This window comes from Littorina saxatilis, linkage group LG5 (assembly GCF_037325665.1).
Source record: "Littorina saxatilis isolate snail1 linkage group LG5, US_GU_Lsax_2.0, whole genome shotgun sequence".
Classification (NCBI taxonomy): Eukaryota; Metazoa; Mollusca; class Gastropoda; order Littorinimorpha; family Littorinidae; genus Littorina; species Littorina saxatilis.
This window is the reverse complement of record NC_090249.1, coordinates 9,262,118-9,287,814: the sequence shown is the minus strand read 5'-3', so window position 1 is coordinate 9,287,814 and position 25,697 is coordinate 9,262,118. Positions and strand designations below refer to the sequence as shown.

General features: G+C 44.0%; 1 protein-coding gene across 2 annotated transcripts in view; it reads right to left on the bottom strand.

Annotated features, from left to right (window-relative positions):
• Positions 1-25,697, bottom strand: part of LOC138966256 (epithelial membrane protein 3-like) — a 91,559-nt gene that overhangs the window by 36,836 nt on the left and 29,026 nt on the right. The window contains exons 3-4 of one of the 2 annotated variants that reach the window (XM_070338398.1): positions 14,915-15,064; positions 2,591-2,829 (exon numbers count right to left, since the gene is read on the bottom strand). In XM_070338398.1, coding sequence (XP_070194499.1) covers positions 2,594-2,829; positions 14,915-15,064 — 386 coding nt within the window. In that variant the 3' untranslated portion in view covers positions 2,591-2,593. Of the gene's footprint in view, positions 1-916; positions 2,830-14,914; positions 15,065-25,697 lie in introns of those variants that run through there. The other variant, XM_070338399.1, reaches the window with a different exon arrangement.

Below are 25,697 nucleotides of genomic sequence, written 5' to 3'. Positions count from 1 at the left end.
TGGAGGAAATTCTGCGCCCACACGCCCTTCCTCTTCTGGCTGACCAGGATGCCATATTCCAGCAGGACAACGCTCGCCCGCACACAGCACGACTCACCACCCAGTTCCTCACCAGGTGCTTCCCTGGCCATCCATGTCGCCAGACATGAACCCGATAGAACACCTCTGGGATGAATTGGACAGACGTGTGCGCAGGCGAGAAGAAGCGCCGGCAAATCACCGCGATCTATTGCAGGCACTTCAGGAGGAGTGGGACACCATCCCACAGCAAGATATCCGGCATCTGATCCAGTCCATGCCCAGAAGGTGCCGGGCAGTTGTTGCTGCTCAAGGCAGTCACACCCCCTACTGACTTGACAGCCTCGGCACCCAATCGTATTGATTGACTGATTGATTTGAAGATGCAAATGAACTGTGTGTGCATTCAACTGTGTCCATACCAAATTTCAAACAAATAATCTAAATATTGGATTTTCTGTTAATTTTTTCGAAAAATAAAACAAATTTGGCAAGTAGCAACTATGCGTTTCTTTTTTTGAACAGTATACATGGTAACTGAAAGACAAACAGCCATTTACACACATTTACGCAATCCAGTAATGGGATGTAGATGCAGCTCATTTCTTTAGATTATTTCAATTCGTCAGCTTTCGACGGACTGGTAATTTTCACAAGAAGGCTGGCAATGCCTAAATCCCCCTTTGACCTTTAAATGAGACGGGGGCCCAACGAGACGGGGGCCCAAAGAGACAGGGGCCCAAAGAGAGAGGGGCCCAATAAAACGGGGGCCCAAAGAGAAGGGGGCCCAATGAGACGGGGGCCCAATGAGACAGGGGCTTAAAGACATCATCCCGAATTGGCGTCACACAGGCCATTACATACATGACATCGTCGTCACACCTGCTATACTGTTAAAAAGGATTTATTTGCGTTTATTCTTCAAACGTTCAGAGTTTAATGGAACCCAAACACAGGCTTCAATTTACCACAAGATTTGTTGCTTCAGACATTTCTTTGCCTTTTTTTTTAATGGTTTGAAGTTCCCAGGCAGAATTGAAAGCAGAATTACTGGTCCAGCGAAGATGGCGTCGACAGCATTCCACTCGGGCCCGGGGATGAGCTTGTGTCAGAGGAATTCTCAGTGCTGGGGCGCCTGGAGTGGAGACTAGTTTTCAAGTAAAAAGAAACGCAAAATTCACGTAATTTTCTAAAAAGTTTATGCTTGGTGTGCTGACCAGGCAAGTGAGGGGGACACTTAAGACATGGTGCACGTGCAAGACGTGACTGTTGTGAACACTGCTTACCTGCATTTTTACTTGCTTGGCTATTTAAAGGACAGTTACACGGGCATGAGTAACCATGCCCCCTACGACGATGACTGAGTGCAGTAGACAGAGGAAGGGCCCTGGCATGAATTTATGGCGGCGTATCCATGCGAGAAGTAGCCAGAAGACTTGCTGTAAGCCATTCCGTTATCCAGAGACTGAGAGATCGCTTCGAGACCACTAGACGGGCTGAAGAACGACCACGACCTGAACGTCCACGAATCACATCCAGACATGACTCGTCTGTTTGGCTGCCCTGCGTAACCAAAGACTCACCTCAAATGACCTGAGAGGACAACCGAAGATGGCAGCTAACGTCAGAGGCAGTGACCCGACGATAAAGAACCGTCTGCATGAAAACTAGTCTCCACTCCAGGCGCCCCAGCAGTGAGAATTTCTCTGACACAAGTTCATCCCCGGGCCCGAGTGGAATGCTGTCGACGCAATCTTCGCTGGACCAGGCAGCAGTGATCCAGAGTTCTCTTCACGGATGAGTCCCGCTTTATTTCATCCCATCCTGATGGGCGAGTTCGTGTGTGGAGGCGTCACCCCTGAGCGATTTATCGACGGCACTGTTCAAGAGCGGAATATGGTGGATGGTGTGGGGCGGGTTCAACCTCCAAGGCAGAACCCCACTGTACCTCGTACACGGCATTTTGACCGGTGTCCGCTACCGCGACGAGATCCTTTAGTCCATTGCCATCCCCGTGCTGCGAGCCATGGGTGAAGGATCCACATTGCAGGATGACATTGCAACTCTGCATCGAGCTTCCATCGTCATCAACTTCATTGGACAGCAGGCGTTTAGCCAATTCCCCTCATCTGACACCAATAGAACATCTCTGGGACGTAAAAGACAACAACCCCCTCCCAGAAATGTGAGCTACTCCTGCGGGAATTGGAAATAAACCCTCATAGGACCCTGTGGACTTTGGTCGAGTCTAAAAAGCAACGATGCATGAAGTGCCTTTCCTCAACGGAGGTACTGAACATGTTGTGATGCCAGATAATTGAGCTGTGACTTTTGAAAAGCGGGGTACCTCCCTTTGCCAGCAGATTTCATGTACACAAAAACGTCTGTATGAATTCGAATCTTTCGAACGTTTGGAGAAATGATTGAAACAAATTCTTAAAAAAAACATCTCATTTGAATTATGTGCTTGTTTGCAATCGACATTTCTCTAAGTGGCCCTTACAATATTTTCAGTGCTATATAACACCGTCATCACACAGGCAATTACATACGTGGCATCGTTATCACTCACGCATTAGATACGCGGCATCGTTCCGGCACCGGTCAGCTCGTCCAGATGGACGTTGCGCAGCTCGAGAAAGGTGCAGACGCCAGAGGCCGTTGCGATGATGGAGGACACGATGGCGAAAGCAAATGACCAGGCGATGTTCAAGGCGTGGAGGTGTTGCATGAAGTGGACACTCTCTGCTCGGCTGTGCAGTTCCTCCATTTTCACCCCGTACACTATCATCGCCATCAACTGCAAGCACACTGCACACACCACCACCACCATCATCATCATCATCATCATCATCATCATCATCATCATCATCATCATCATCATCATCATCATCATCATCATCATCATCATCATAATCATCATCATTGTCAAGCGAATATTTCGTTTAGTATCTGTAGTAGAATTTCCGTATGATTGTAATACCTGTGGGTTGTGCGTGCAAACCCAGCATCAGGTGTGTTCTTTTTTAGCCGTCTTTATGTAATAAAGCGGCTATTAGGTTTGCTCTGTTTGCTTGGTTGTTTGTTTGTCTACAGATTAGACTTGTATCTCTGAGGTCAATTTGGTGAGTAGCTTGGAATTGTCAGGCATAGGCAGCGTGCAAAAAATTACGTTCCTAACGGTAGTCAAACGAAAGATACATATTGTCAATCCGTTTTGTCAATCTGCAGCATTTCTTTTCTCTTTCTATCTCTCACCCATCTTTATGTTTGTCTATCTCGCTCTTTCTCTCTCTCTCTCTCTCTCTCTCTCTCTCTCTCTATCTATCTCTTTCTCTCTCCCTCTCTCACTCCCCCTTTCTCTCTTTCTCTCTCTTTTTTGGGCACTCCAGTGGAATATCTCTCTCTCTATCACTCTCTCTCTCTCGCTCTCTCTCTCTCTCTCTTTTTTTGTGCACTCCAGTGGAATCTCTCTCTCTCTCTCTCTCTCTCTCTCTCTCTCCCTTTCTCTCTCTTTTTTGGGCACTCCAGTGGAATCTCTCTCTCTCTCTCTATCTATCTCCCTTTCTCTCTCTCTCTCTCTCTCTCTCTTTCTTTTTTATTGCACTCCAGTAAAACCCAGCGTTTATATCTCTCTCACTCTGTCTGTCTCTCTCTCTCCCTTTCTCTCTCTTTTTTGGGCACTCCAGTGGAATTTCTCTCTCTCTCTCTCTCTCTCTCTCTCTCTCTCTTTCCCCCCATTGCAAGGGGCATGTTGCCTAAATGCAATAAACTCGTTAATCGTTAATCTCTCTTTCTTTCTCTCTCTCTTTTGTTTTCTTGCACTCCAGTAAAACCCAGCATTTCTATCTCTCTCACTCTCTCTGTCTGTCTGTCTCTCTCCCTCCCCCTCTTTCTCTTCTTCCCACTCTCTCTCTGTCTGTTTGTTTGTCTCTGTCTGTCTCTCTCTTTCTCTCTCTCTCTCTCTCTTTTTGTTTTTTTTGTTTGTGGGTACAAGCGGATTTTTTTCTACCGTTGATTATTTATTTTATCTTTCCCTCTCTGTCTTTCACTCTCCCCCTCTTTATGTCTGTATGTCTGTCTTGCCTGTCTAACTGTCTGTCTGTCTGTCTGTCTGCCTGTCTGTCTCTCTCTCTCTCTCTCTCTCTCTCTCTCTCTCTCTCTCTCTCTCTCTCTCTTCTTTCAAACAAGAAAATGCTGTACTTGATCTTTTTGCGGATGACTCAACACTTCACAGCAGTAATACAGATATAAATCTCATAAGAAAAGTACTCCAAGAAAGTATAGCAAATATTAATGATTGGTGTAATTGTAACAGAATGGCACTGCATCCTAAGAAAACAAAAAGCATGTTAATAACCACAAGACAAAAACACCAGCGACAGCCTCTGAGCCTTGATCTTATGCATGGTACAGTTAGCATTGCTCAAGTCCATCAACACCGTGTGCTTGGAGTTGTAATTGATGATGAACTTAACTGGCGCTCTCACATTGATACAGTTTATAAACGAGTTTCTAGGAACCTTTTCTTACTTAACAAGCTCTGGTGCGTTGTTTCTGTGGATGCCCTCAAAATGTTTTTCCACGCACACTGTCTCTCTCACATTTGCTATGCATCTACTGTCTGGTGCAATGCCAGTGATGTTCATATAAAGAAAATAAACACACTTCACAAGAGAGGTGTAAAGTTATTAAACCGAGATCCCAATATGACTACTCAAGAAAAATACACTCAACTGAACATTCTTCCGCTACATCAGCAGTTCTTTTTAAATGCTAGTGTTTTCATGTTTAAAATGTACAACCATGAAACACCTTCATACATCCAAGACCTGTTTGAGCGTCCTCCTGGTAGAGCGAGGCTTTTGAATTATACGCTACCGCTCCCACGCATTGATTTGTATAAATCTAGTTTATCCTACTGGGGATCGCTTGTGTGGAATATACTTCCAATGTACTGTAAAACATGTCAAACCCTTTCATCTTTTAAAAAAAATGTTCGAAAATATCTTTGTCAAAAATAATTCTCTCCCTACGCTTTAAAATCATAACTGTTACTGCATAACATCTTAATCATCATTTTATTAATCAATGAACCACGTTATTATAACTAGTGTTTTGTTACTTTTAACCTGATTACAAATTCTTAGTTAATTAGTTATTCGTTTGGCTGTTCAATACATGTTATATAAATATATAATTGTAATGTATAATGTCATGTATGTCTAAAAGGGACAGGTTGGAAGATTAGGCATTGCCTAAAACCTTTATCCCTTTGTATTAAAGTTTTGAATATGAATCTGAATCTGAATCTCTCTCTCTCTCTCTCTCTCTCTGTCTGTCTGTCTCATTTTTATTGCATTCCAGTCAAACCCAGCATTTATGTCCCTGTCTCTCTCTGTCTCTCTCCCTCTCTCTCCCTCTCTCTCTCCCTCTCTCTCTCTCTCTTTTTACATTTAGTCAAGTTTTGACTAATTCTTTTAACATAGAGGGGGAATCGAGACGAGGGTCATGGTGTATGTGTGTATGTGTGTATGTGTGTGTGTGTGTGTGCGTGTGCCTTCTGTGTAGAGCGATTCAGAGTAAACTACTGAACCGATCTTTGTGAAATTTGACATGAGAGTTCCTGGGTATGATATTCCCGGAATTTTTTTTCATTTTTTCGATAAATGTCTTTGATGACGTCATATCCGGCTTTTTGTAAAAGTTGAGGCGGCACTGTCACACCCTCATTTTTCAATAAAATTGATTGAAATTTTGGCCAAGCAATCTTCGACAAAGGCCGGACTTCGGTATTGCATTTCAGCTTGGTGGCTTAAAAATTAATTAATGACTTTGGTCATTAAAAATCTGAAAATTGTAAAAAAAATGAAAAATAATTATAAAACGATCCAAATTTACGTTTATCTTATTCTTCATCATTTTCTGATTCCAAAAACATATAATATATGTTAATTTGGATTAAAAACAAGCTCTGAAAATTAAAAAAATTAAAAATTATGATCAAAATTAAATTTTCGAAATCAATTTAAAAACATTTTCATCTTATTCCTTGTCGGTTCCTGATTCCAAAAACATATAGATATGATATGTTTGGATTAAAAACACGCTCAGAAAGTTAAAACGAAGAGAGATACAGTAAAGCGTGCTATGAAGCACAGCGCAATCGCTACCGCGCCAAACAGGCTCGTCACTTTGACTGCCTTTTGCACTAGCGGCGGACTACGTTCAATTTCATTCTGTGAGTTCCACAGCTTGACTAAATGTAGTAATTTTGCTTTACGCGACTTGTTTTATCTTTTTTTTTTTTATCTGGGTATAAGCAGATTTTGTCCTTCCGTTGATAATTTTCCCCTCTCTGTCGGTGACTACTGTCTTTCTCTCTCTATCTTTTTTCTCTGTCTCTCTCTCTTTCTCTCTCTCACTGTCTGTCTCTCTCTCTTTTTCTCTTTCTCTCTCTTTCTCTCGCTTTTTCTCTCTCTGTCTGTCTGTCTGTCTCTCTCTGTCTCTCTCTCTGTCTCTCTCTCTCTCTCTCTCTCTCTCTCTCTCTCTCTCTCTCTCTCTACCTCTGTCTCTCTCTCTACCTCTGTCTCTCTCCTTTTAAAATAATTATGAAATAGTCTCGGTTGCAACAGGAAACTGCATAGCTTTGTCTCGTTCAATAACTCTCATTGGCAGTCACAGATGAAACGAGACCGGATGCTGCAATGGTTTCTTTATGTCGTGATTTGGTAATTTGCGTCATTATTATGCAATACACCCCTTCGGAGTTTCGAGTGCGCATGCGCGGCTAGTCACATTTTTGGCAGCAGAGGGCGCTCCGTTGTATCAAACACACTCGAGATCCATTCCGCTTAAATCATGAAACTATCGTGGGACAAAAACCACAGAAATATCAAAGAGATAAGTGCTTACGAGGAAAAACTTGAACGCAATCGGCAATGTACCTCTTCTGGGCCCGTATGCATGAGGAGGAAGTCAGCAACACTGGAAGAAGAGGCCTCTTTCCGAAGTGGGAACTCCCGAACTTTAACTTTCCAACTGTTCACTATGCATGAACGCCGGAGTGGTGACTTCGAGAGTATTCGGTCAAGGTCGCGAAAATTGGGGGAATCCTAACTAGTACGCATGCATTTGTTAACGGTAAGCTTGCCACCAAAAGAAACAAATCTCATCGCGAGAACGTTGAGCGCGCTGTAGTACTAACAGCGTTATTGCTGTTGTTTTTTTGAATGGTTAAACCAAAGGGTCGGTTCAAACCTGTGATGATTGTATTGGAATCTATGACAAATGACTTTGTTGGCTTGAATGTTAGAAGAAGAGTAAATGATTATGTTGAACTTTTTTTTGGGGGGGGGGGGGGGGGGATCTCAGCTACTTGCTTCAACCCTTTATTTTATTTTTGTGTGTTTTTTTTTGCGGGGAGTATCTCTCTTCATTGATCTTTTTTTCTTTTCTTTTTTTCTGCTTTTTATATTAATTTTTCTACTTTAAATGTACCTATATCGTTAACAATACTATTTCTAAATGTTTTTTGAACACGCCCAAAAAAACTTCCTTTACGGTAATTTTTAATAATCATATTATATACTGTTCAAAAAAAGAAACGCATAGCTTGTAATATTTGGATAATTTAGTTATATGGCTACAAGGATATCCACCAAACTGCAGAAAATGTTTATCTGGTCGTCGACCTTTCGTCCATTGCCACAAGTGAGCTCTGCACGTGACGCATGCGTTATCAGTGGCTACAATGTCAAAATTGCTCATTTGGCATGACCACTCGTCATGCTTCAGTGTAATCTCGTGAAACTCGGGGAATATTGAGCTCTCACCATGTCTTCCAAAACCCATAAAAGCGGATTGTTCGCCACAAAGAAATCAGACGACAATTCAGTGACGAAAGATGGCCCGATTGAGCAGAGAAGACCGCCAAATTGCATTGGGTCGTTTACAAGCAGGCCAAAGTCAAAGTGCAATCGCCAGGCACTTCCACGTGTCCCAGAGCACCATCAGTAGACTGTGGGTCAGGTTTCAAGCCACTGGCTCCTTTGCTGACTTGAAACGAGCGGGAAGACCAAGGGCGACAACTGCTGCTCACGACCGCTTCATACGGCTCCGCCACCTCCGGAATCGTTTCCTGTCGGCCTCATCTTCTGTCCAGGCTCTCCCCGGGCCACACCGATTATCGGACCAGACCGTGCGGAACCGCCTGCATGAAGCTGGTTTGAGAGCTCGCAGACCTCACAGAGGAGCTGTCCTCACCCGCCGCCATCGCCAGAACCGAGTGCAGTGGGGCAACCAGCACCTTCGCTGGACCGTCCGGAATCACTGGAGACACGTGTGGTTCAGCGACGAGTCCTACTTCCTGCTCCAGCGACATGATGGTCGGAGGAGGGTCTACCGGAGAGTAAACGAACGTTACGCGCCCAACTGTGTGGATGAGGCACCCGTTCATGGTGGTGGAGGCGTCATGGTGTGGGGGGCGATCAATACCGCTGGAAGGAGCACCCTGGTGCACGTCCAAGGGCGCATAACTGCCCAGCGATACGTGGAGGAAATTCTGCGCCCATACGCCCTTCCTCTTCTGGCTGACCAGGATGCCATATTCCAGCAGGACAACGCTCGCCCGCACACAGCACGACTCACCACCCAGTTCCTCACCGACCACCATGTCCAGGTGCTTCCCTGGCCATCCATGTCGCCAGACATGAACCCGATAGAACACCTCTGGGATGAATTGGACAGACGTGTGCGCAGGCGAGAAGAAGCGCCGGCAAATCACCGCGATCTATTGCAGGCACTTCAGGAGGAGTGGGACACCATCCTACAGCAAGATATCCGGCATCTGATCCAGTCCATGCCCAGAAGGTGCCGGGCAGTTGTTGCTGCTCAAGGCAGTCACACCCCCTACTGACTTGACAGCCTCGGCACCCAATCGTATTGATTGACTGATTGATTTGAAGATGCAAATGAACTGTGTGTGCATTCAACTGTGTCCATACCAAATTTCAAACAAATAATCTAAATATTGGATTTTCTGTTAATTTTTTCGAAAAATAAAACAAATTTGGCAAGTAGCAACTATGCGTTTCTTTTTTTGAACAGTATATTTACAAATCACTTTATCCTCAATGCATTTCCAAGTGAACATAATTTTGGGGCACAAAAAAAAAGTATTAAAATCAGTATAATCAATTTCGTTCTCACAATACGTACAACATTTACTGTATGTTGAACTTGGGTTTAATAATTTTATATCGGTAAAACTCTTTGTTGGACAAACATAGATTGGTTATAGGGAAACTTTGGGTTACTGGTAAAGTTTAAAAGGAAGAACATTATGCAGTAGAGCGTAAATAACTAAGTTTAGTGACTTGTTCCTTATTTATTGGGGAAATGTCTGTCAAGAAGTTTAGAAAAGACAATACTGTTCATCGGTGTTTTAATTTGTTTTCCCTCGTTAATTTTTGATTACGAGATTTGATTCCCCCATAAGCATATAGGCCCTGGTCGTTCCAGCCCTTTGTCGTCGGGTACAGCAACATCACCCTCCTCCTGCCAATCTGGGTCAACTGCTGCAATGGCTCCAGCAGGAGTGGAAGGGAGTTCCCAGAGCATTCATATGCAACCTGATCCACTCCATGCGCCAACGATGTGTTGAATGCACACGCGTTATTGACACTGATTCACATTGTTGTGAATTCCAATTTCGAGGGTTGTCACGTTTGACACACTCTAGCTAAATTGTCGCTGCCGCGTTCGATCTTTGCTTTGTTTGTCATTACTCCTTGGTTGTTCAATTATATAATTTGTAGAAAATGAAAGAATTCGGTCTTGTCTGTTTTGTGTGGCGTGCTTGTATAAATAAGTGATCCTTAACATTTTTTGAAGAGTGTAGATTACTAAATACAAAAGGAGACGTTTTATGGCGCGTTTACCAAAATAACAAAAGGGGACTCGTTTCGCACATCAATTTGATAACACGATTTGCGGTAGCGGACGGTTTGGTTAAGCAGAAAACAGGCACTTGCCGAGTAGTTTGTGTCAAAAAATGGTGTTTTTTTAATAAAAACGGTGGAGTACTAGGCTAAAAAGCTTACACACCTCGTCCTAAATAACGTGCATATTTTCCCTCGGGTATATTTTTAGGTATTACCTCGCTAAAGGTAATACCTGAAAATCGACCCTAGAGAAAATATGCACGATATTCAGAACTGAGAGTGTGTAACCTATATAAATGTAGGCGTGATACACACAATACAAGCGTAAGATACACACAACGCCATAGTGAGATTACGGGACCTGGAGAGACATGTAGGCAGGTTTCACAATCTTCAATCAGAGACTTCCTTTTTTTTCAACAAAATCAATCTTGACGGAGACCTTTGAAATAATGTTTTTATTAAAGCCTTACATCCTCCTGGATGGAATCAAGACAAAAACTTGTATGCAGACGCATTCTTGTCGACATAATGTGATATCTTGTTGCAGTACTCTATCAAACAAAGGGATAGACTTAAACAGAATTGGATAACCATTTATTCAAAGAATATTGTCCAGAGGCTTTAATAAATTAAGCAATAACAATGCAAGCAAAATTTCATTTCCGAGCTCAGTGAAAAAAGCAGCAAATAAGGACTACAAGTAATTATGGGAATTCCGTTCTTCTGAACTGCTATTTCGCTGTGATGCACGTCATGAGCATACCTTCAAAAAGTAACAATGTTAATTGCACTCCATTTCTCTTTTTTTTTTTAAAGTAGAATCATTGACCAATGAAAATAAAACGATCTTGGAAAAAAAGTTGCATATTCTTAGAAATAAATACCTGAAAATGTAACCCTACCCTCTAAATGGTGACATCATGACAGCGAAAAAAATACCGAACAAGTCATGTGAAGCGATAATAAAACATTAAGTTGATTTGAAACTAAAAGATCAACATTGGAACCAGGGACGAGTAATTAACAATGCTAGTGAGATTTGGCTAGCCGAAAGCAGAAGACGGAGACGGGTTGCCTCTGCGATGCATATGAACAAAAAAGGCGATTTTTCTCATTTGAGCAGATTTTCACACTAAGCATGACATATCTGTTTATACATTGGGATCCAGGAAATCGAAAGGATACAATACAATGACTTTTCAATCTGTAATCAAAAGTGTTATTATCATTTGCAATTTTTAGAATGTTATGTAACAAATTTAATAATACAATTCTGAACTTACATAACTTGACGAAATGTAAAACAAGTCGCGTGAAGCGATATATAAACCTGTAGTCAATCTATAGGCATCAAATTGAAGGATCAACTCAAAAAAACAGTCATCGGCGAGACTAAATTCAGATAGTCTCGGTTAACCATACCCGAAAACCGTCACGGGTCACACTCGTCTCCGCGAAGCATACTCAACCTGTTTTCTTTAATTCTGAACGCGTTTTTAAAGTAAACATTACATATGTATATATATTTTAAATCAGAAAAAGATAAGTACAATGCAGTAATGTTTGAATCTGTAATGACATATTTGTTATTGATGACAATTTTAATGAGCGAACTTATTCGCTTATTTTTAAGCTACTCAGCTCTAATGCAATATCAAAGTCCCGACTGAGTCAAAGATTACTTGAAAGTTCCGCCCCAACTATCACAAAAACGGAAAAGACGTCCTCAAAGACTGTGGCAGAGTACCTTAACGCAGTCCTAGTATATATATATATCCACTGCAGACTGAACTGTGGCATAGAACCTGGACGCAGTCCCAGTATATCCACTACAGACTGAACCTTAATGTCTTGCCTACAACAACTGCAGACCATCGAGAGTGTTCTACTTAGAGCAAGATGAGATCATTACACCCTAAAAGTGTGCACAGTTTTAGAGGTCTAGCTTGAAAAACATCAGAGATAACCCCAACGTTAAGGTTTTTTGTCTACGGACATGGGGACAGACACATGTGAATCCTAATACTCACCATTACATAGGTGAGTCAAAAACACTGCCATAAAGTTTGGCATTTGGAAAGTTAAAACAAGTCGCGTAAGGCGAAATTACTACATTTAGTCAAGCTGTGGAACTCACAGAATGAAACTGAACGCACTGCATTATTTCACAATGACCGTAGTCCGCCGCTCGTGCAAAAGGCAGTGAAATTAACGAGCCTGTTTAGTGCGGTAGTGGTTGCGCTGTGCTGCATAGCACACTTTTCTGTACGCTTCGTTTTAACTTTCTGAGCGTGTTTTTAATCCAAACATATCATCTATATCTATATTGGGCTTGTGTGTGTCTGTCTGTCTGTCACTTTGCGATGCACGGCCAAAGTTCTCGATGGATCTGCTTCAAATTTGGTGGGCATATTCAGGTAGACCCCGGACACAATCTGGTCGATAAAAATTTTCAACACGTGCTCTCAGCGCGGCGCGGTGAACCGATTTTGGTTTTTCTGTAGATCCATTTCCAGTAACTCTTCCTTATCTTCTCCAGTGTTTTGCGCGTTTATCTTCCTTCCTTCGTGTGGCGTCAATCACGTCAACACGTGCTCTAAGCTGGCGAAGCCGGCGAACCGCCACGCTGCATACTCCGTCTCGCGATCATCCCGGCGAAGCCGGTGCGAACCGCCACGCTGCACACTCCGTCTCGCGATCCACCCGACGAAGCGGGTAATCATCTAGTATCTATATGTTTTTGGAATCAGGAACCGACAAGGAACTAAATGAAAGTGCTTTTAAATCGATTTCGTAAATTTTATTTTAATCATAATTTTTATACTTTTAATTTTCAGAGCTTGTTTTTAATCCGAATATAACATATTTATATGTTTTTGGAATCAGAAAATGATGAAGAATACGATAAACGTAATTTAGGATCATTTTATAAAAAAAAAATTTTAATTACAATTTTCAGATTTTTAATGACCAAAGTCATTAATCAATTTTTAAGCCTCCAAGCTGAAATGTAATACCGAAGTCCGGCCTTCGTCGAAGATTGCTTGGCCAAAATTTCAATCAATTTGATTGAAAAATGAGGGTGTGACAGTGCCACCTCAACTTTTACAAAAAGCCGGATATGACGTCATCAAAGACATTTATCGAAAAAATGACTGGGGATATCATTCCCAGGAACTCTCATGTAAAATTTCATAAAAGATCGGTCCTATATGATCGTGACTGGCTGTCTTTCCAAGTTGGAACGTTTTCAATCTGCTGTCTGACGTCATCAAAGTGTTGAAAAACGTACGGCGATGTCTATAAAACTCTCACTTGACCACAACATTCACAATGCCGTGCATTCAAGGATTGAAAAAAACACTGGCATTGATCAGACAGTCATTGAATGTTGTTATTTTACACATGAATCTGCTTAACATTTGGTAAGAAATGACCGTCAATCTAGTAGTGCCGGTGTAACACGAGAAAATTACTCCCACGAGATTTTTACTCCGGAGTAAACATTTCGTACGAAAAAGTTACTCCCTTTACGAAAAAAGCACTCCCCCATTTCACGAGAAAATTACTCCCCAAGACAGGTCGGTCTCGAATAGCAGCTAGCATCTGCTGAAGAGACATTAAACCCCAAAAACCAACCAACCAACCAACCCCAAGACAGGTGATTTCCGAGTAAACATTTCGAACAAAAATGTTACTCCCATGACGAATAAATAACGAATAAATTACTTCACCCAAACGCAATTTAACTTCCCATGCCAGGTGTACGAAATGTTTACTCCCTTGTCCCCTGTTAGTCTTGGTGGTGGAAGGGGTGGAAGGAGGGTAGCGCGACATTCGTGTGCGTGAGATCACTTATTGGCATTATCCCTTCGCCTGCATCCCATTTTTGCGTACGAGATTTTTACTGGAAGTAAAAAAATGGGGAGTAAAAATTTCGTGGAGAGAGTAAGTTTTTCGTGCCTTGGGGACTTCTTTTCTCGTATGAAAAGTGTACTCGGAGTAAGAATTTCGTACGAACTATTTACTCCGGAGTAAATTTTTCGTGGAGTAAAAATTTCGTGTTACACCGGGCGGTCGTGAGAATTCAAGGTTTTCAGAAACAGACAGTAAATAACGTGCTCTGAAATAAACACATGCCGAAAAATTCTTTAGTCAGCCAGTTGATCATCTGCCTGACAACGGATAGGAAGTGTAAAATTGGTCGCATCATGACAATTTGCTGTGTATGGCGGTTATAGCAGACGATTTGTCTGCAGGGCGGTCGTGAGAAAAAATGAGACAGACACCTTGCCCGAGTGACAAAATGACCAAGCGCAAGTAGAATAAGCCGTAGTTAGCCTTTCAAAACCATTTCATGTCGTGATTTGATGGAAATTGCTACTTATTAAAAGCATTTTACGTCCAAACCTTTTGACAGCCATTCAAATTGAACAGATTTGTAATTAATGTTTTTGAGACAGACACATTTAGAAAAAAGACCGTTGACTTCACATGCGATTGTATCGACTAAATATGAACACATTCATTGTTTTTTTTAACTAAGTGTGTTCATCTATCTCTGTTCTTTGGTTTCTAATGTACTTTTAACTGGATTTCTTTGTGTGTTTTTGTACTGGTGCCTTTGTCTATTGCAATGTGGCTAAAAAGGGAAATCGTGTCTGTCTCATTTCTCACGACCGACCTACCTTTTTCGCAGGTAGGGAATACAAACTTGACTTGAATTCGATCAAAGTATATTTTTCATATGTAAATTCCGAAGACATTCGACATAGACCAGTGAAAATTTACGACTAAACAAAACGACACATTTTATTTAATATCAAAGTCAGGGACATACCCGACTCTGAAGACTGTGAAGACATTACGGGACTTGGAGAGACATGTAGGCGTGAGACACACAATGTTGGAGTGAGACACACAATGTAGGATTTGAGACACACACTGACCGATAGAGAAGACGAGCAGACACAACGCCATTGTCAAAGGACGTGACTTGGAGAGACTGGGGAAGACGATGTAGGCGAGGTACATGAGGAAGGACACCACGTAACATAGCACCGCCAGCATTGAGAACGCCTGGGCCGCCATGCTGAAGTCTGCAATTGAAATCTCACAGGTCAGGATCCGTATGCTTATAGAGGAAGTTCGCGAAAACTCCCAAGGTTTTGAGTGACCTTGGAAGTTCGTATGCATGGGCCGGAAGAAGGGCTTACTTCGAAGCAAAGCGAGGAACTAAGTGAGGGTAGTTTGAGAGTAGTTTACATCCTCATTTTTGCATGCATGGGACGGCAAAAGAGCCTACTTTGGAAGCAAACGAGGAAATAAGTGAGGGTAATTGTACTACAGCGTGACCGAGGAATAAATTCGCTACTTCCAAAGTTTCTCAGTGCAAAATGGCAAGGCTTTTCTTTGGTTTTTCATATTAAACCGAGCTGACGCAAATAAAAGTCCCCAAAAAGGAAAATATAAGGAAAAGTCGTATCTCGTGCATGCATTTCGTGCAAACTTCGCTAAACACAAACCTAAGTTGCCAGCTTTAACTTTTGTTCGTTCTGGGTCACTGGCCACCTCTCTTTCTTCCCCGCTTATACAAGGGGGTGTTTCGGTATAAATGGGCGTCGTTGTGTGAGTGTGTGTTTGTGTGTGTGTGTGTGTGTGTGTATGTGTTTGTATGTATTTGTGCCTGCCTGCCTGTGTGTGCGTGCGTGCGTGTGTAATTGTGCGTCTAATACTTTATTCGTGTGTTCGCGTGCACGCGCGCACTCGTACGTGTGGGTGGAGGGGTGTGTGTGTGTGTGTGTTTGTGCGTGTGTGTATGTGTTTTTATATATTTGTGCGAGTGCCTGCCTTGCCTGTGTGTGCGTGCGTGCAGGTATAATTGTGCGTCTGTTCCTTCATGCGTTTGTTTGCGTGCGCGCGCGCGCGTGTGTGTGTGTGTGTGTGTAAAAAAATCCAATCTTGACTTTCAACTTTATATACTAGCGGAAAAAAGTTAAGGACGGATCACAGCAAAAGAACGAATGAACATATCGTACGGAAATTTGGAACACGTTTACTTCAGTCAATGTGCAACGCAACTGCAAAATTTGGGTTTATTTCATCGAGCCGATTCGGTTATTCATGTCCACAAACAGCAGAGGGGTCACAAATAAACATAACAAGTCTTTCATGAGGTCAATAATGGGTGTGTCCGCCACGTTTGCGCTCAAGTTCACCACACCTTGACCGCATAGAGTTCATAAGCTTCGTGAAAAAGGCCTGTGGAATGGCCTGCCACTCCTGTTGGAGCATCTGCAGCAGCTGCTGCAGGTTTCTGGGAGGCTGGTGGTTGGCCCTCACCTGCCTGTCCAGTTCGTCCCATACATGCTCTATGGGGTTCATGTCTGGCGAACAGGCAGGGAAATCCATCCTGACGACCCCGGTTTGCTGGATGTAGTCGTTGACAAGCCTGGCCCTGTGAGGAGTAGCATTGTCATCCTGAAACACGGCGTTTGGGCCAATCTGCTGCAGGGTCGGCAAGACAATAGGGGCGAGAATTTCGTCCCTGTAGCGTTGACCAGTGAGATTCCCGACCACATGGTACAGGGGGGTGCGTTGATGAAGGCTGAAGCCCCCCCCAAACCATGACAGAGCCCCCGCCGAAGGCCACCCTCTCATGCACTGTGTCGTCTTCATAACGCTCGCCCTCACGCCTCCAGACCTTGCGTCGGCCGTCAGAATGGTACAGGTTGAACCTGGACTCGTCACTGAATAGGGCCTGAGCCCAGTCCCGGCGCGTCCATCTCAAGTGGCGGCGACTCCAGGACAGACAAGCCCGGCGATGAGCCTGTGTCAGCAGGGGACGCACAGCAGGACGACGACTCCGCAGCCGGGCGTCATGCAGGCGGTTGCCGATGGTCCTCTCACTAACGTTGATGTTAGTGGCCTCTCGTAACTGCCCTCTGATGACCTTGCAGGTGGTGGCCCGGTGCTGCAGCGCCTGCTGTTGGATGAAACGATCTTCCCTAGGAGTAGTCTTTTTGGGGCGACCCGACCTGGGGCTCTCCTCGACATTGTTTAATTTAGCATGTCTCCAGCTGTTGGTAAAGCAATTAGCGTGTATAGTCATCGAGTACATATGGCTTTAAAATTCATGTGTAACTCATCTTTACTGCAGCATTTGCGTTTCTTTTGCCTCTGAGTTTACATGCGTTTGTTAACGGTAAGCTTGGCGACCAGAAGAAACACATCTCATCGCGAGTTCAAAAGGGCGAACGTTGAGCGCGCTGTAGTACTAACAGCATTATTGCTGTTGTTTTTTGAATGGTTAAACGAAAGGGTCGGTTCAAACCTGTAATGATTGTCTTGGAATCGAATGACTGCCTAGCTATGACAATGACTTTGTTGACCTGAATGTTAGGGAGAAAAATAAATGATTATGTTGAACTTTTTTCTCTCCTTTTTTAAATTTTTCATCTCAGTTGCATGCAGGCAGCTTCAACTCTTTCTTTTTTGCCTCTCTTTTTTTTTGTTTTTGTTTGTTGTTTTTTTGTTATCGGGGAGCATCCGTCTTTATTGATCTTTTTTTCTGTCCTTTTTTCCTGCTTTTTATATTAATGTACAGTTGAAAGTCAAGATTGGATTTTTTGGTGAAAGCATAGGACAGTTTCTTTACGCAATTAAAAAAAAATGAACACAGAGACAACAAGAGGCTCACGTAAGACTCACTTCAAGGCTCACGTAAGAAATCGACAACAATCACTCCGTCACACATACACACACACACAGTAAGCATAGGTGACACTGTGCAAGAAAGCGAGACACTAGATCTAGATCTGTCTGTCTGCATGTAGCCTACTTACAGGGACACGACTGCCAACTAGTCTCGGTCCGCTCAAAATAACAATGACCGAGACTTTCAGTAATTGCTTCGCGTGACGTCTAACCCTCTTACGTCATAATGTGACGTCTTCAAATGACGAAATGTTAAAGTTTCTACCACAGACATACACACGCACAAACACACACACGCACACACGCACAGACGGACAAAGTTACGATTGCATAGGCTACACTTACGTGAGCCAAAAACCGGTTGTTGCAGCCTGAATGCAATTCAGGCCTATAAAGAAAAAGATTAATAAAAAATAAAAAAAAAATTTTTTTGCTCCAAGCGCCGGATCGAATTTCCGAATCCGTAACCACTGCACCATGCTACTCATGTGAAAAATGCGTGATGATAAGATGTAATATGAGTTATTTATGTAATATGTATTATCTCAATTACGAGAAACTCGTGTGTGGTGAATCATAATAAACAACATAAAACGTAAGAACATCAATAAAATATCGAGGCACAAATACTCAGCTCATAATAGTGTGTGGTAAGGGGGGATGCACACACACACACACACCGTCGAACACACGCACACACACACAAACACACAAACACACACGCACGCACGCACGCACGCACGCACACACACACACACACACACACACACACACACACACACACACACACACGCACGCACGCGCAGGCAAACAAACTCACAATTATACCCGCACGCACGCACACACAGGCAGGCAGGCACTCGCAAAAATACATACAAACACGCACACGCACACACACACACACACACACACCCCTCCCCCCTCACACATGTGCGCGCGTGCACGCAAACAAACAAATGAATAAACAGACGCACAACTACACATGCACGCACGCACGCATGCACACACACACACACACACAAACACACACACAACCACACACACACATGCACACACACACACACACACACACACACACACACATACGTACACACACACCCTGGGACAGTAGGGGCGACCACCCCCAACCAGGCGCGTTCACAGGTGGCGGATAGTGAGATGAAAAAGTCAGCAACATCACCGTCTCTAAAGAAAGAAAACGAGAAGTCCAGGATGAAATCAAGACCCATCAAGAAAATCAAACAGAAAGTGAAACACAAGAGGAGACCATGTCCCAGCCCTTCACTGAAAAAGAACTAGAAAATGGACTCAAGCAACTCAAGCAAGAAAAGTCCCCAGGGCCAGATGACATAACAAACGAGCTGGGGGTCATCGGCAAAGAAAACGTTGCTGAAAATCTTCAATGCAAGCTGGAAACATTCATCAGTGCCTCAGGATTGGAGAGAAGCAGAAATGATTCCAATTCACAAGAAGGGAAAGGACAAGAAAAAAGCAGACAGCTATAGACCAATCAGCCTAACAAGCTGTGTGGGAAAGCTGATGGAAAGGCTTATCAACACCCGCTTGATGTGGTATCTGGAAAAAGAAGAAATCATCACACCAAACCAGGCAGGCTTCAGACAGTCCAGGTCCACAGAAGACCAGGTAGCTTTTATAGCCCAAGAGATAGAAGATGCCCTCCAAGACAAGAAGCAAACCATCGCAGTTTGGATAGACCTGGAAAAAGCCTTTGACAGGGTATGGAAGGAGGGCCTAAAATTGAAGATGCAGAAATGTGGAATCAGAGGACACATGCATGAATGGATATGCCAATACCTCACCAACAGAAAAGCAAGAGTACGGAACCAGCGCCATAGAAGCAGAAAGAAGACCCTGAAAGAAGGTGTACCACAGGGCGGAGTCCTCTCACCGACACTGTTCCTTATCTTCATGAACGACGTCCTGAAAGACATGCCAAAATGGATCCATGGTGCCATATATGCTGACGATCTGGTGATTTGGTGCTCAGAACATTAGGCCAAAAAAAAAATTGTCTGTTTCTGGTAACATGGCTAAAAAAAATAGGGTCGGTAGGTCGGGATTTTTTATTTTTTAATTTTTTTTTTAATTTTTTTTTTTTACCCCAAATGTAGACCAATAAAACTAACTTTAAAAATCGCGCAAAGAGACTGGATTCACTATACATAGAGACAAGACACTCAACACATTTACAAATCGTCAGCGGACTTTCGTTTTCACACGTTTTTGTTGTTCATTTTCTCACCCTGTCCTTTACCACCAAAAAAAACAAAAACATTTTTGAGTTTGGAAAAAAAAAGTTTAGGGTCGGCGCCGAAATTTAGGGTCGGTCGGGTGACCAGAAACAGACAATTTTTTTTTTTTGGCCTTACCTTACCACAGCAACTGTGAGGATGCAGGAAGCACTCAAGAAGATTGAAGACTGGACCCGAAAGTGGATGGTGACACTAAATGCCAAGAAGACAACTTTTACCATCTTTAGCCTCTCAACACGAGCGCAAACTACCATATTGAAAGTAGGAGACCACACTCTGCCCGAGTACAAATCCCCAACCTACCTGGGAGTTACCTTTGACCCAAGAATGATATGGAAAAATCAGATTGACAGGAGCACCAAAAGGGCCAGACTGCGCTTATGTCTCTGATGAAGAAACTGTCAGGAACGACTTGGGAGGGGCAGACTACTATGTCCAGAAGACACGTCTACACTGGGAGAATCAGACCAGTTTTGGAGTATGGGTGGCAGCCTGGGGAACAGCAGCAAAGTCAAGTTTTGACCGAGCAAACAGGATACAAAATCAAGCCTCAAGAATCATCAGGGGAGCTATGAAATCAACTCCAATTCAGGCAATAGAAACACTAACTGGACTCGAGGCTCTTGAGAGCAGACGGGACACCAAGACTCTCTTGCAATATGCAAAATACAAGAGAATGCAAGCACACCCAATGCATGAACGGACATTAATGCCCACCAAATGCAGACTGAAGAGGGAGAGTTTCCTTCACCAAGCACGAAGACTGCAAAGACGGGACCCAGACCTGATGGAACAAGCGGCTGCACCAATCTCAATTCCCACAACACTCCCAACTTGGAAAAGAAAGGAGTTCCCTGAGATATGTACAACTGTCCCCGGAATCCTGCAGAAACAAGTCCCGTCTGAAGCAGAAAGGAAGGCGCTTACACAAGAGTACATCAGCCAAACGTACCCAAATGAAGAGTGGACCCACGCATACACCGACGGATCAGCCGAAAAAGCAACACGAAACGGCGGTGGAGGTATCCTTGTCTGTCGAAAAGATGCTGCTCCAATAAAGAAGTCAATCGCAACAGGGAAAATCTCCACCAACTACAAGGCCGAGGCAGAAGCACTGAAGGAAGCCGCTGGTGTGCTAAAAAACTCTCTGATGCTCCCAGGAGATACCATCTGCAGGAAGATAGTCATCTTCTCTGACGCACTCTCTGTGCTGCAAGCACTCTCCAACCCCCAAAACCAGGACGTTAGTGAACTTGCAACTGCCCTCACTACATTGCAGCAATCCACAGAGAAAACAGTTATCCAATGGATACCATCACACTGCAACATACAAGGGAATGAGGAAGCTGACAGGCTGGCGAAAGAAGGAGGGAAGCTACCACAAGAGAACCAGCAAGTTACATTTGGTGAGGCAAAAACCATTGTAAAAGAGAAGCAACGGAAAAGGTGGCTGCAACAACACCCTCACTACAACCCTAGAGACAGTTACTATCAACTCTCCAGAAAAGACCAGGTCATCATTGTGCGCCTGAGAACCGGCCACTGCAGACTCAGGCACCACATGTTCTCAAAATTCCACATTGGGGACACGCCTGTATGCCACTGTGACATCGCAGACATGACAGTGGAACACCTCCTCCAACACTGTCCAATCCACCAGAAACTACGAGCAGAAACATGGTCTGCTGACACACCAGTTCAGGAGAAGATCTTCGGCACCCTGCAGAGTCTTCGCTGTACTGCAGACTTCATCAGAAGTTCCGGAGTCCCTGTCTGAGCGATCGACAAGAAGAAGAAGACACACACACACACACAAACACACACACACACACGCGCGCGCGCGCACACGCAAACTGAAACGTATAAAGAAACAGACGCACAATTATACCCGCACGCACGCACTCACAGGCAGGCAGGCACTCGCACAAATACATACAAACACACACACAGAGATAAAGCAATGAAAAATAGCAGAAACTTACACTTCAACACTCAAAGACACACACACACACACACACACACACACACACACACACACACACACACACCCCACACACACACACATAAAGCAATGACAAAAACAACAGCAGAAACTTACACTCAAACCCACACACACACACACACACACACAAACACACACACACATACACACACTTACACACACACACAAACACACACTCACACATGCACACAACGACGCCCATTTTCATAGAAACACAGTAACTTCCGCTGCCCTACACGCCACCAGGCGTGAAAGGCAGTAAGTAAGTAAGTACAGTAACCCCCTCGTATAAGCGGGAATGAAAGAGTGGTGGCAAATGACCCACAACAAACAAAGGTCAAAGCTGGCAACTCAGGTTTGTATTCAGGGAAATTTGCACGAAATGCATGCACAAGATACGACTTTTCCTTCTATTTTCTCTCTTTGGGACTTTTATTTGCGTCAGCTCGGTTCGATATGAAAAACTGAAGAAAAGCCCTGCCTTTTTGCACTGAGAAAGTGTGGAAGTAGCATGTTTACTACTGGGTCTGGCTGTAGTTCATTTACCCTCATTTACTTCCTCGTTAGCTTCCAAAGTAAACTCTTTTTTCGTCCCATGCATGCGAAAGTGAGGATGTACTTTCGATGTCGTTAAAAAGTTTAGAAGTAGTCGCAAACTACCCTGAGTTACTTCCTCGCTTTGCTTCGAAGTAAACCCTTTTTCCGGCCCATGCATACGAAAGTGAGGCAAGTACTTCCGATGTCACTCAAAACTTCGGGAGTTGTCGCGAACTTACCCAATAAGCATACGGGCCCAGCAGTTGCCACCTACAACCATGTTTACAGAAAACCTTGATCAGGGACCTGGCTGATCAAGCCAGAAGACGGTCCTGCTGAAATCACAAATGGGACCTCTCAGTGGGTAACATGCCAGGCATTCAAGAGCGGTCATTCAGCTAATAAGGGCTCAGAGATGCCCATGGTCACTGGGGACCCCCTCACGCTATTGGGTAAAGGCAATACAGGTGGCTGTCTTTTACTGGTTATTCTAGGACAAAATGATACCTATAACCATGTAAGGGTAGGCCTACAGTACCATTTTTCCTGGCCCCCAGATGCGTTGCGACAGGCACAGGAAAGGTGCAGACAGTGACCGTACTGCTGAGCGTACTTGCGCTTACTTCCTGTCACGCTGGAGAGACAGCTAAGTCAGCCTAAATTTACACTGGTATCTGAGCCTACTATCTTCATTAGAGAGGTAAATTCAGAGAGTATATATACATACACTACTCACAAAAAGTTAAGGATCACTATGAGAAAACAGGTGCTCAATAAAATCAGTTCGCTACTGTTATTTATTTCTCAGTCAAACCAAATTGTTATGAATTCTTGTTCAGCTGTAAGTGGGCGATGTTGTATTAGTGGGAAAATTGCACGGGATTCTCAACTACTGAGCTTGGTAGCAAAAGAAAAAGCGAAAACTTGCGAAAAAGGACCTTGTTTTGGACCGTTCACCCCGAACACATTGCACAAGCCACAAGGAAAAACCACTGTGCACGTGCAAGCACTGCTGTTTATGTGTGACATGCTGTCACTTGCTTGGCTTTTTGAGAAGACATACCACCAATATTAGGCATTATCTGACAATGCCTCCACGACGAAAATTGAACGAGTTTGAGAGGGGACGAGCTGTTGCATGGTTCCAAGATGGTGTCCCCAAGCGAGAAGTGGCCAGGCGACTTCACGTGTCCATCTCGGTCATTGTCAGACTGATTCAACGTTTCACAGCCACTGAGAGGGTCCAGGAAAGACGCAGACCTGGGCGACTAAAGAAGACAACTCCACGTGAAGATCGTCTCATTGAACGACTAGCCTTGCAAACAAGAACAGCCTCTTCCAGCATTATTTGAAGGCAGCTGAGGGTGCCTACTAACACCAACATTAGCCAGCAGACCATACGGAATCGCCTTCATGGGTTTAACCTCCGTTCTCGTCGCCAAGCTGTACGGCCACGCTTAACTCCAGCCCATAGGGCAGCACGCCGCGCCTTCTGCAGACGTCACGTGAGGTGGACACGTCAGCAATGGTCCCAGGTCCTGTTCAGTGATGAATCACGCTTCACCCTGAACCACAACGACGACCGACTGAGGGTCTGGAGGCGCCAAGGGGAACGCTACAGAAAAGGTGGCCTTTGGTGGAGGTTCTGTAATGGTCTGGGGGGCCTTCAGCCTTCACCACAGAACACCCTTGTTTCATGTACAGGGTAACCTGACTGGCCTCCGATACCGGGATGAGATCCTTCGACCGCTGGGTGTGCCTACACTGCAGCAGATGGGACCGCAGGCTGTCTACCAGGATGACAACGCTCGCCCCCACAGGGCAAGGGTGGTCAACGACTTCCTGCAGCAGTCTGGAGTCAACAGAATGGAGTGGCCAGCATGCAGTCCCGATCTCAACCCGATTGAGAACCTCTGGGATGAGTTGGATCGCAAAGTGAGGAGCAACCACCCCCCTCCCAGTGTCCAGCACCTCTACCAGATGCTGCAGGCTGAGTGGCAGGCGCTTCCACAGAGGATCTTCACCACCCTGGTCAACTCTATGAGGACTCGCTGAGTCGAGTGCCAGAACAGCCAAGGCGGTTACACGCATTACTGAACTTTTGGGAGCATCTGAATACCATGTCTTGTGATTTCAAAGACTTTGTGAAATTAAATTTCGATACGTACACACTTTGATAAAATGTACAGACCAAACGATTGCTCGAAATTGAAGGAAATGTTGTATCGTTATCACTAAAGCATTGAATTAAACGCATTGGCGTTCTTATTTGGAAAGTTATGAATTTGTGTGCAAGTGATCCTTAACTTTTTGTGAGTAGCTTATATATATATATATTCATTTATGCGACTGGCATAATTTGATAGCCATGGAAAGTGGTGCCTCAGACCAGAATTCTACAGGATCTCTGGGAACTCGGTCAATCTCCCTTAACAGAGGATCAGTCGCAGAGACGCACCTTGGTGATAAGTTCAAGGTATTAGAGGAATTGTTATCTCTGATTGCCCCACAGACCATTCCTCATCTTTTTAGGTCGTTTACCTGATCCGCCTGCAGAACTTTACGTTGCTGGGGAGTTGGGTCGCCCAAAGCGCATAATGGGAAGTCATAACCATAACCCAACATTGATAAAGACAAAGCAATCAGAGGAATAGTAACGACCACCGAGTAGAAACCAGCTCTACATTGACAGGTGGGACTTTCTTTCGATTGTCCTTTTATGGAGCAAGTTGACACAGTGGCAACAATGCAACTTGCCACTCGCCCGACTCAGGGATTCTTGCTTCTCAGTCCGATGATTTATCCTTTTCTTCCCCCGATTTTACAGGGGGGATTCCGGACAAATGGGCTGAGTCGGGTGAGATGACACTAGATTTACCGATCGAAAGTCAACCCTCCAGCCTGTTATCTATTCTCCTATTAGTTAAATTGAGGTGATGTATTCGAAAGAAATATGTATTTTTACAAGTAAAATGACTATTTCTAAGAACACTCACCTGAATTTAATCAGTGACCCTCCCACCAACCCCGCTAATGACTTATTAGCTTCGAATTCAAACTGGGGATTTTGGGCATTGGCACATGCGCAGAGAGGTACTACCGACAAGGGGAGACTACTCCCCTAATGATATACTGACGGAAATCTAGAGTTAGCGACCTTGTTTACAGTCTAGTACTTGTAACATAGGACGCTTCTCAGTCTAG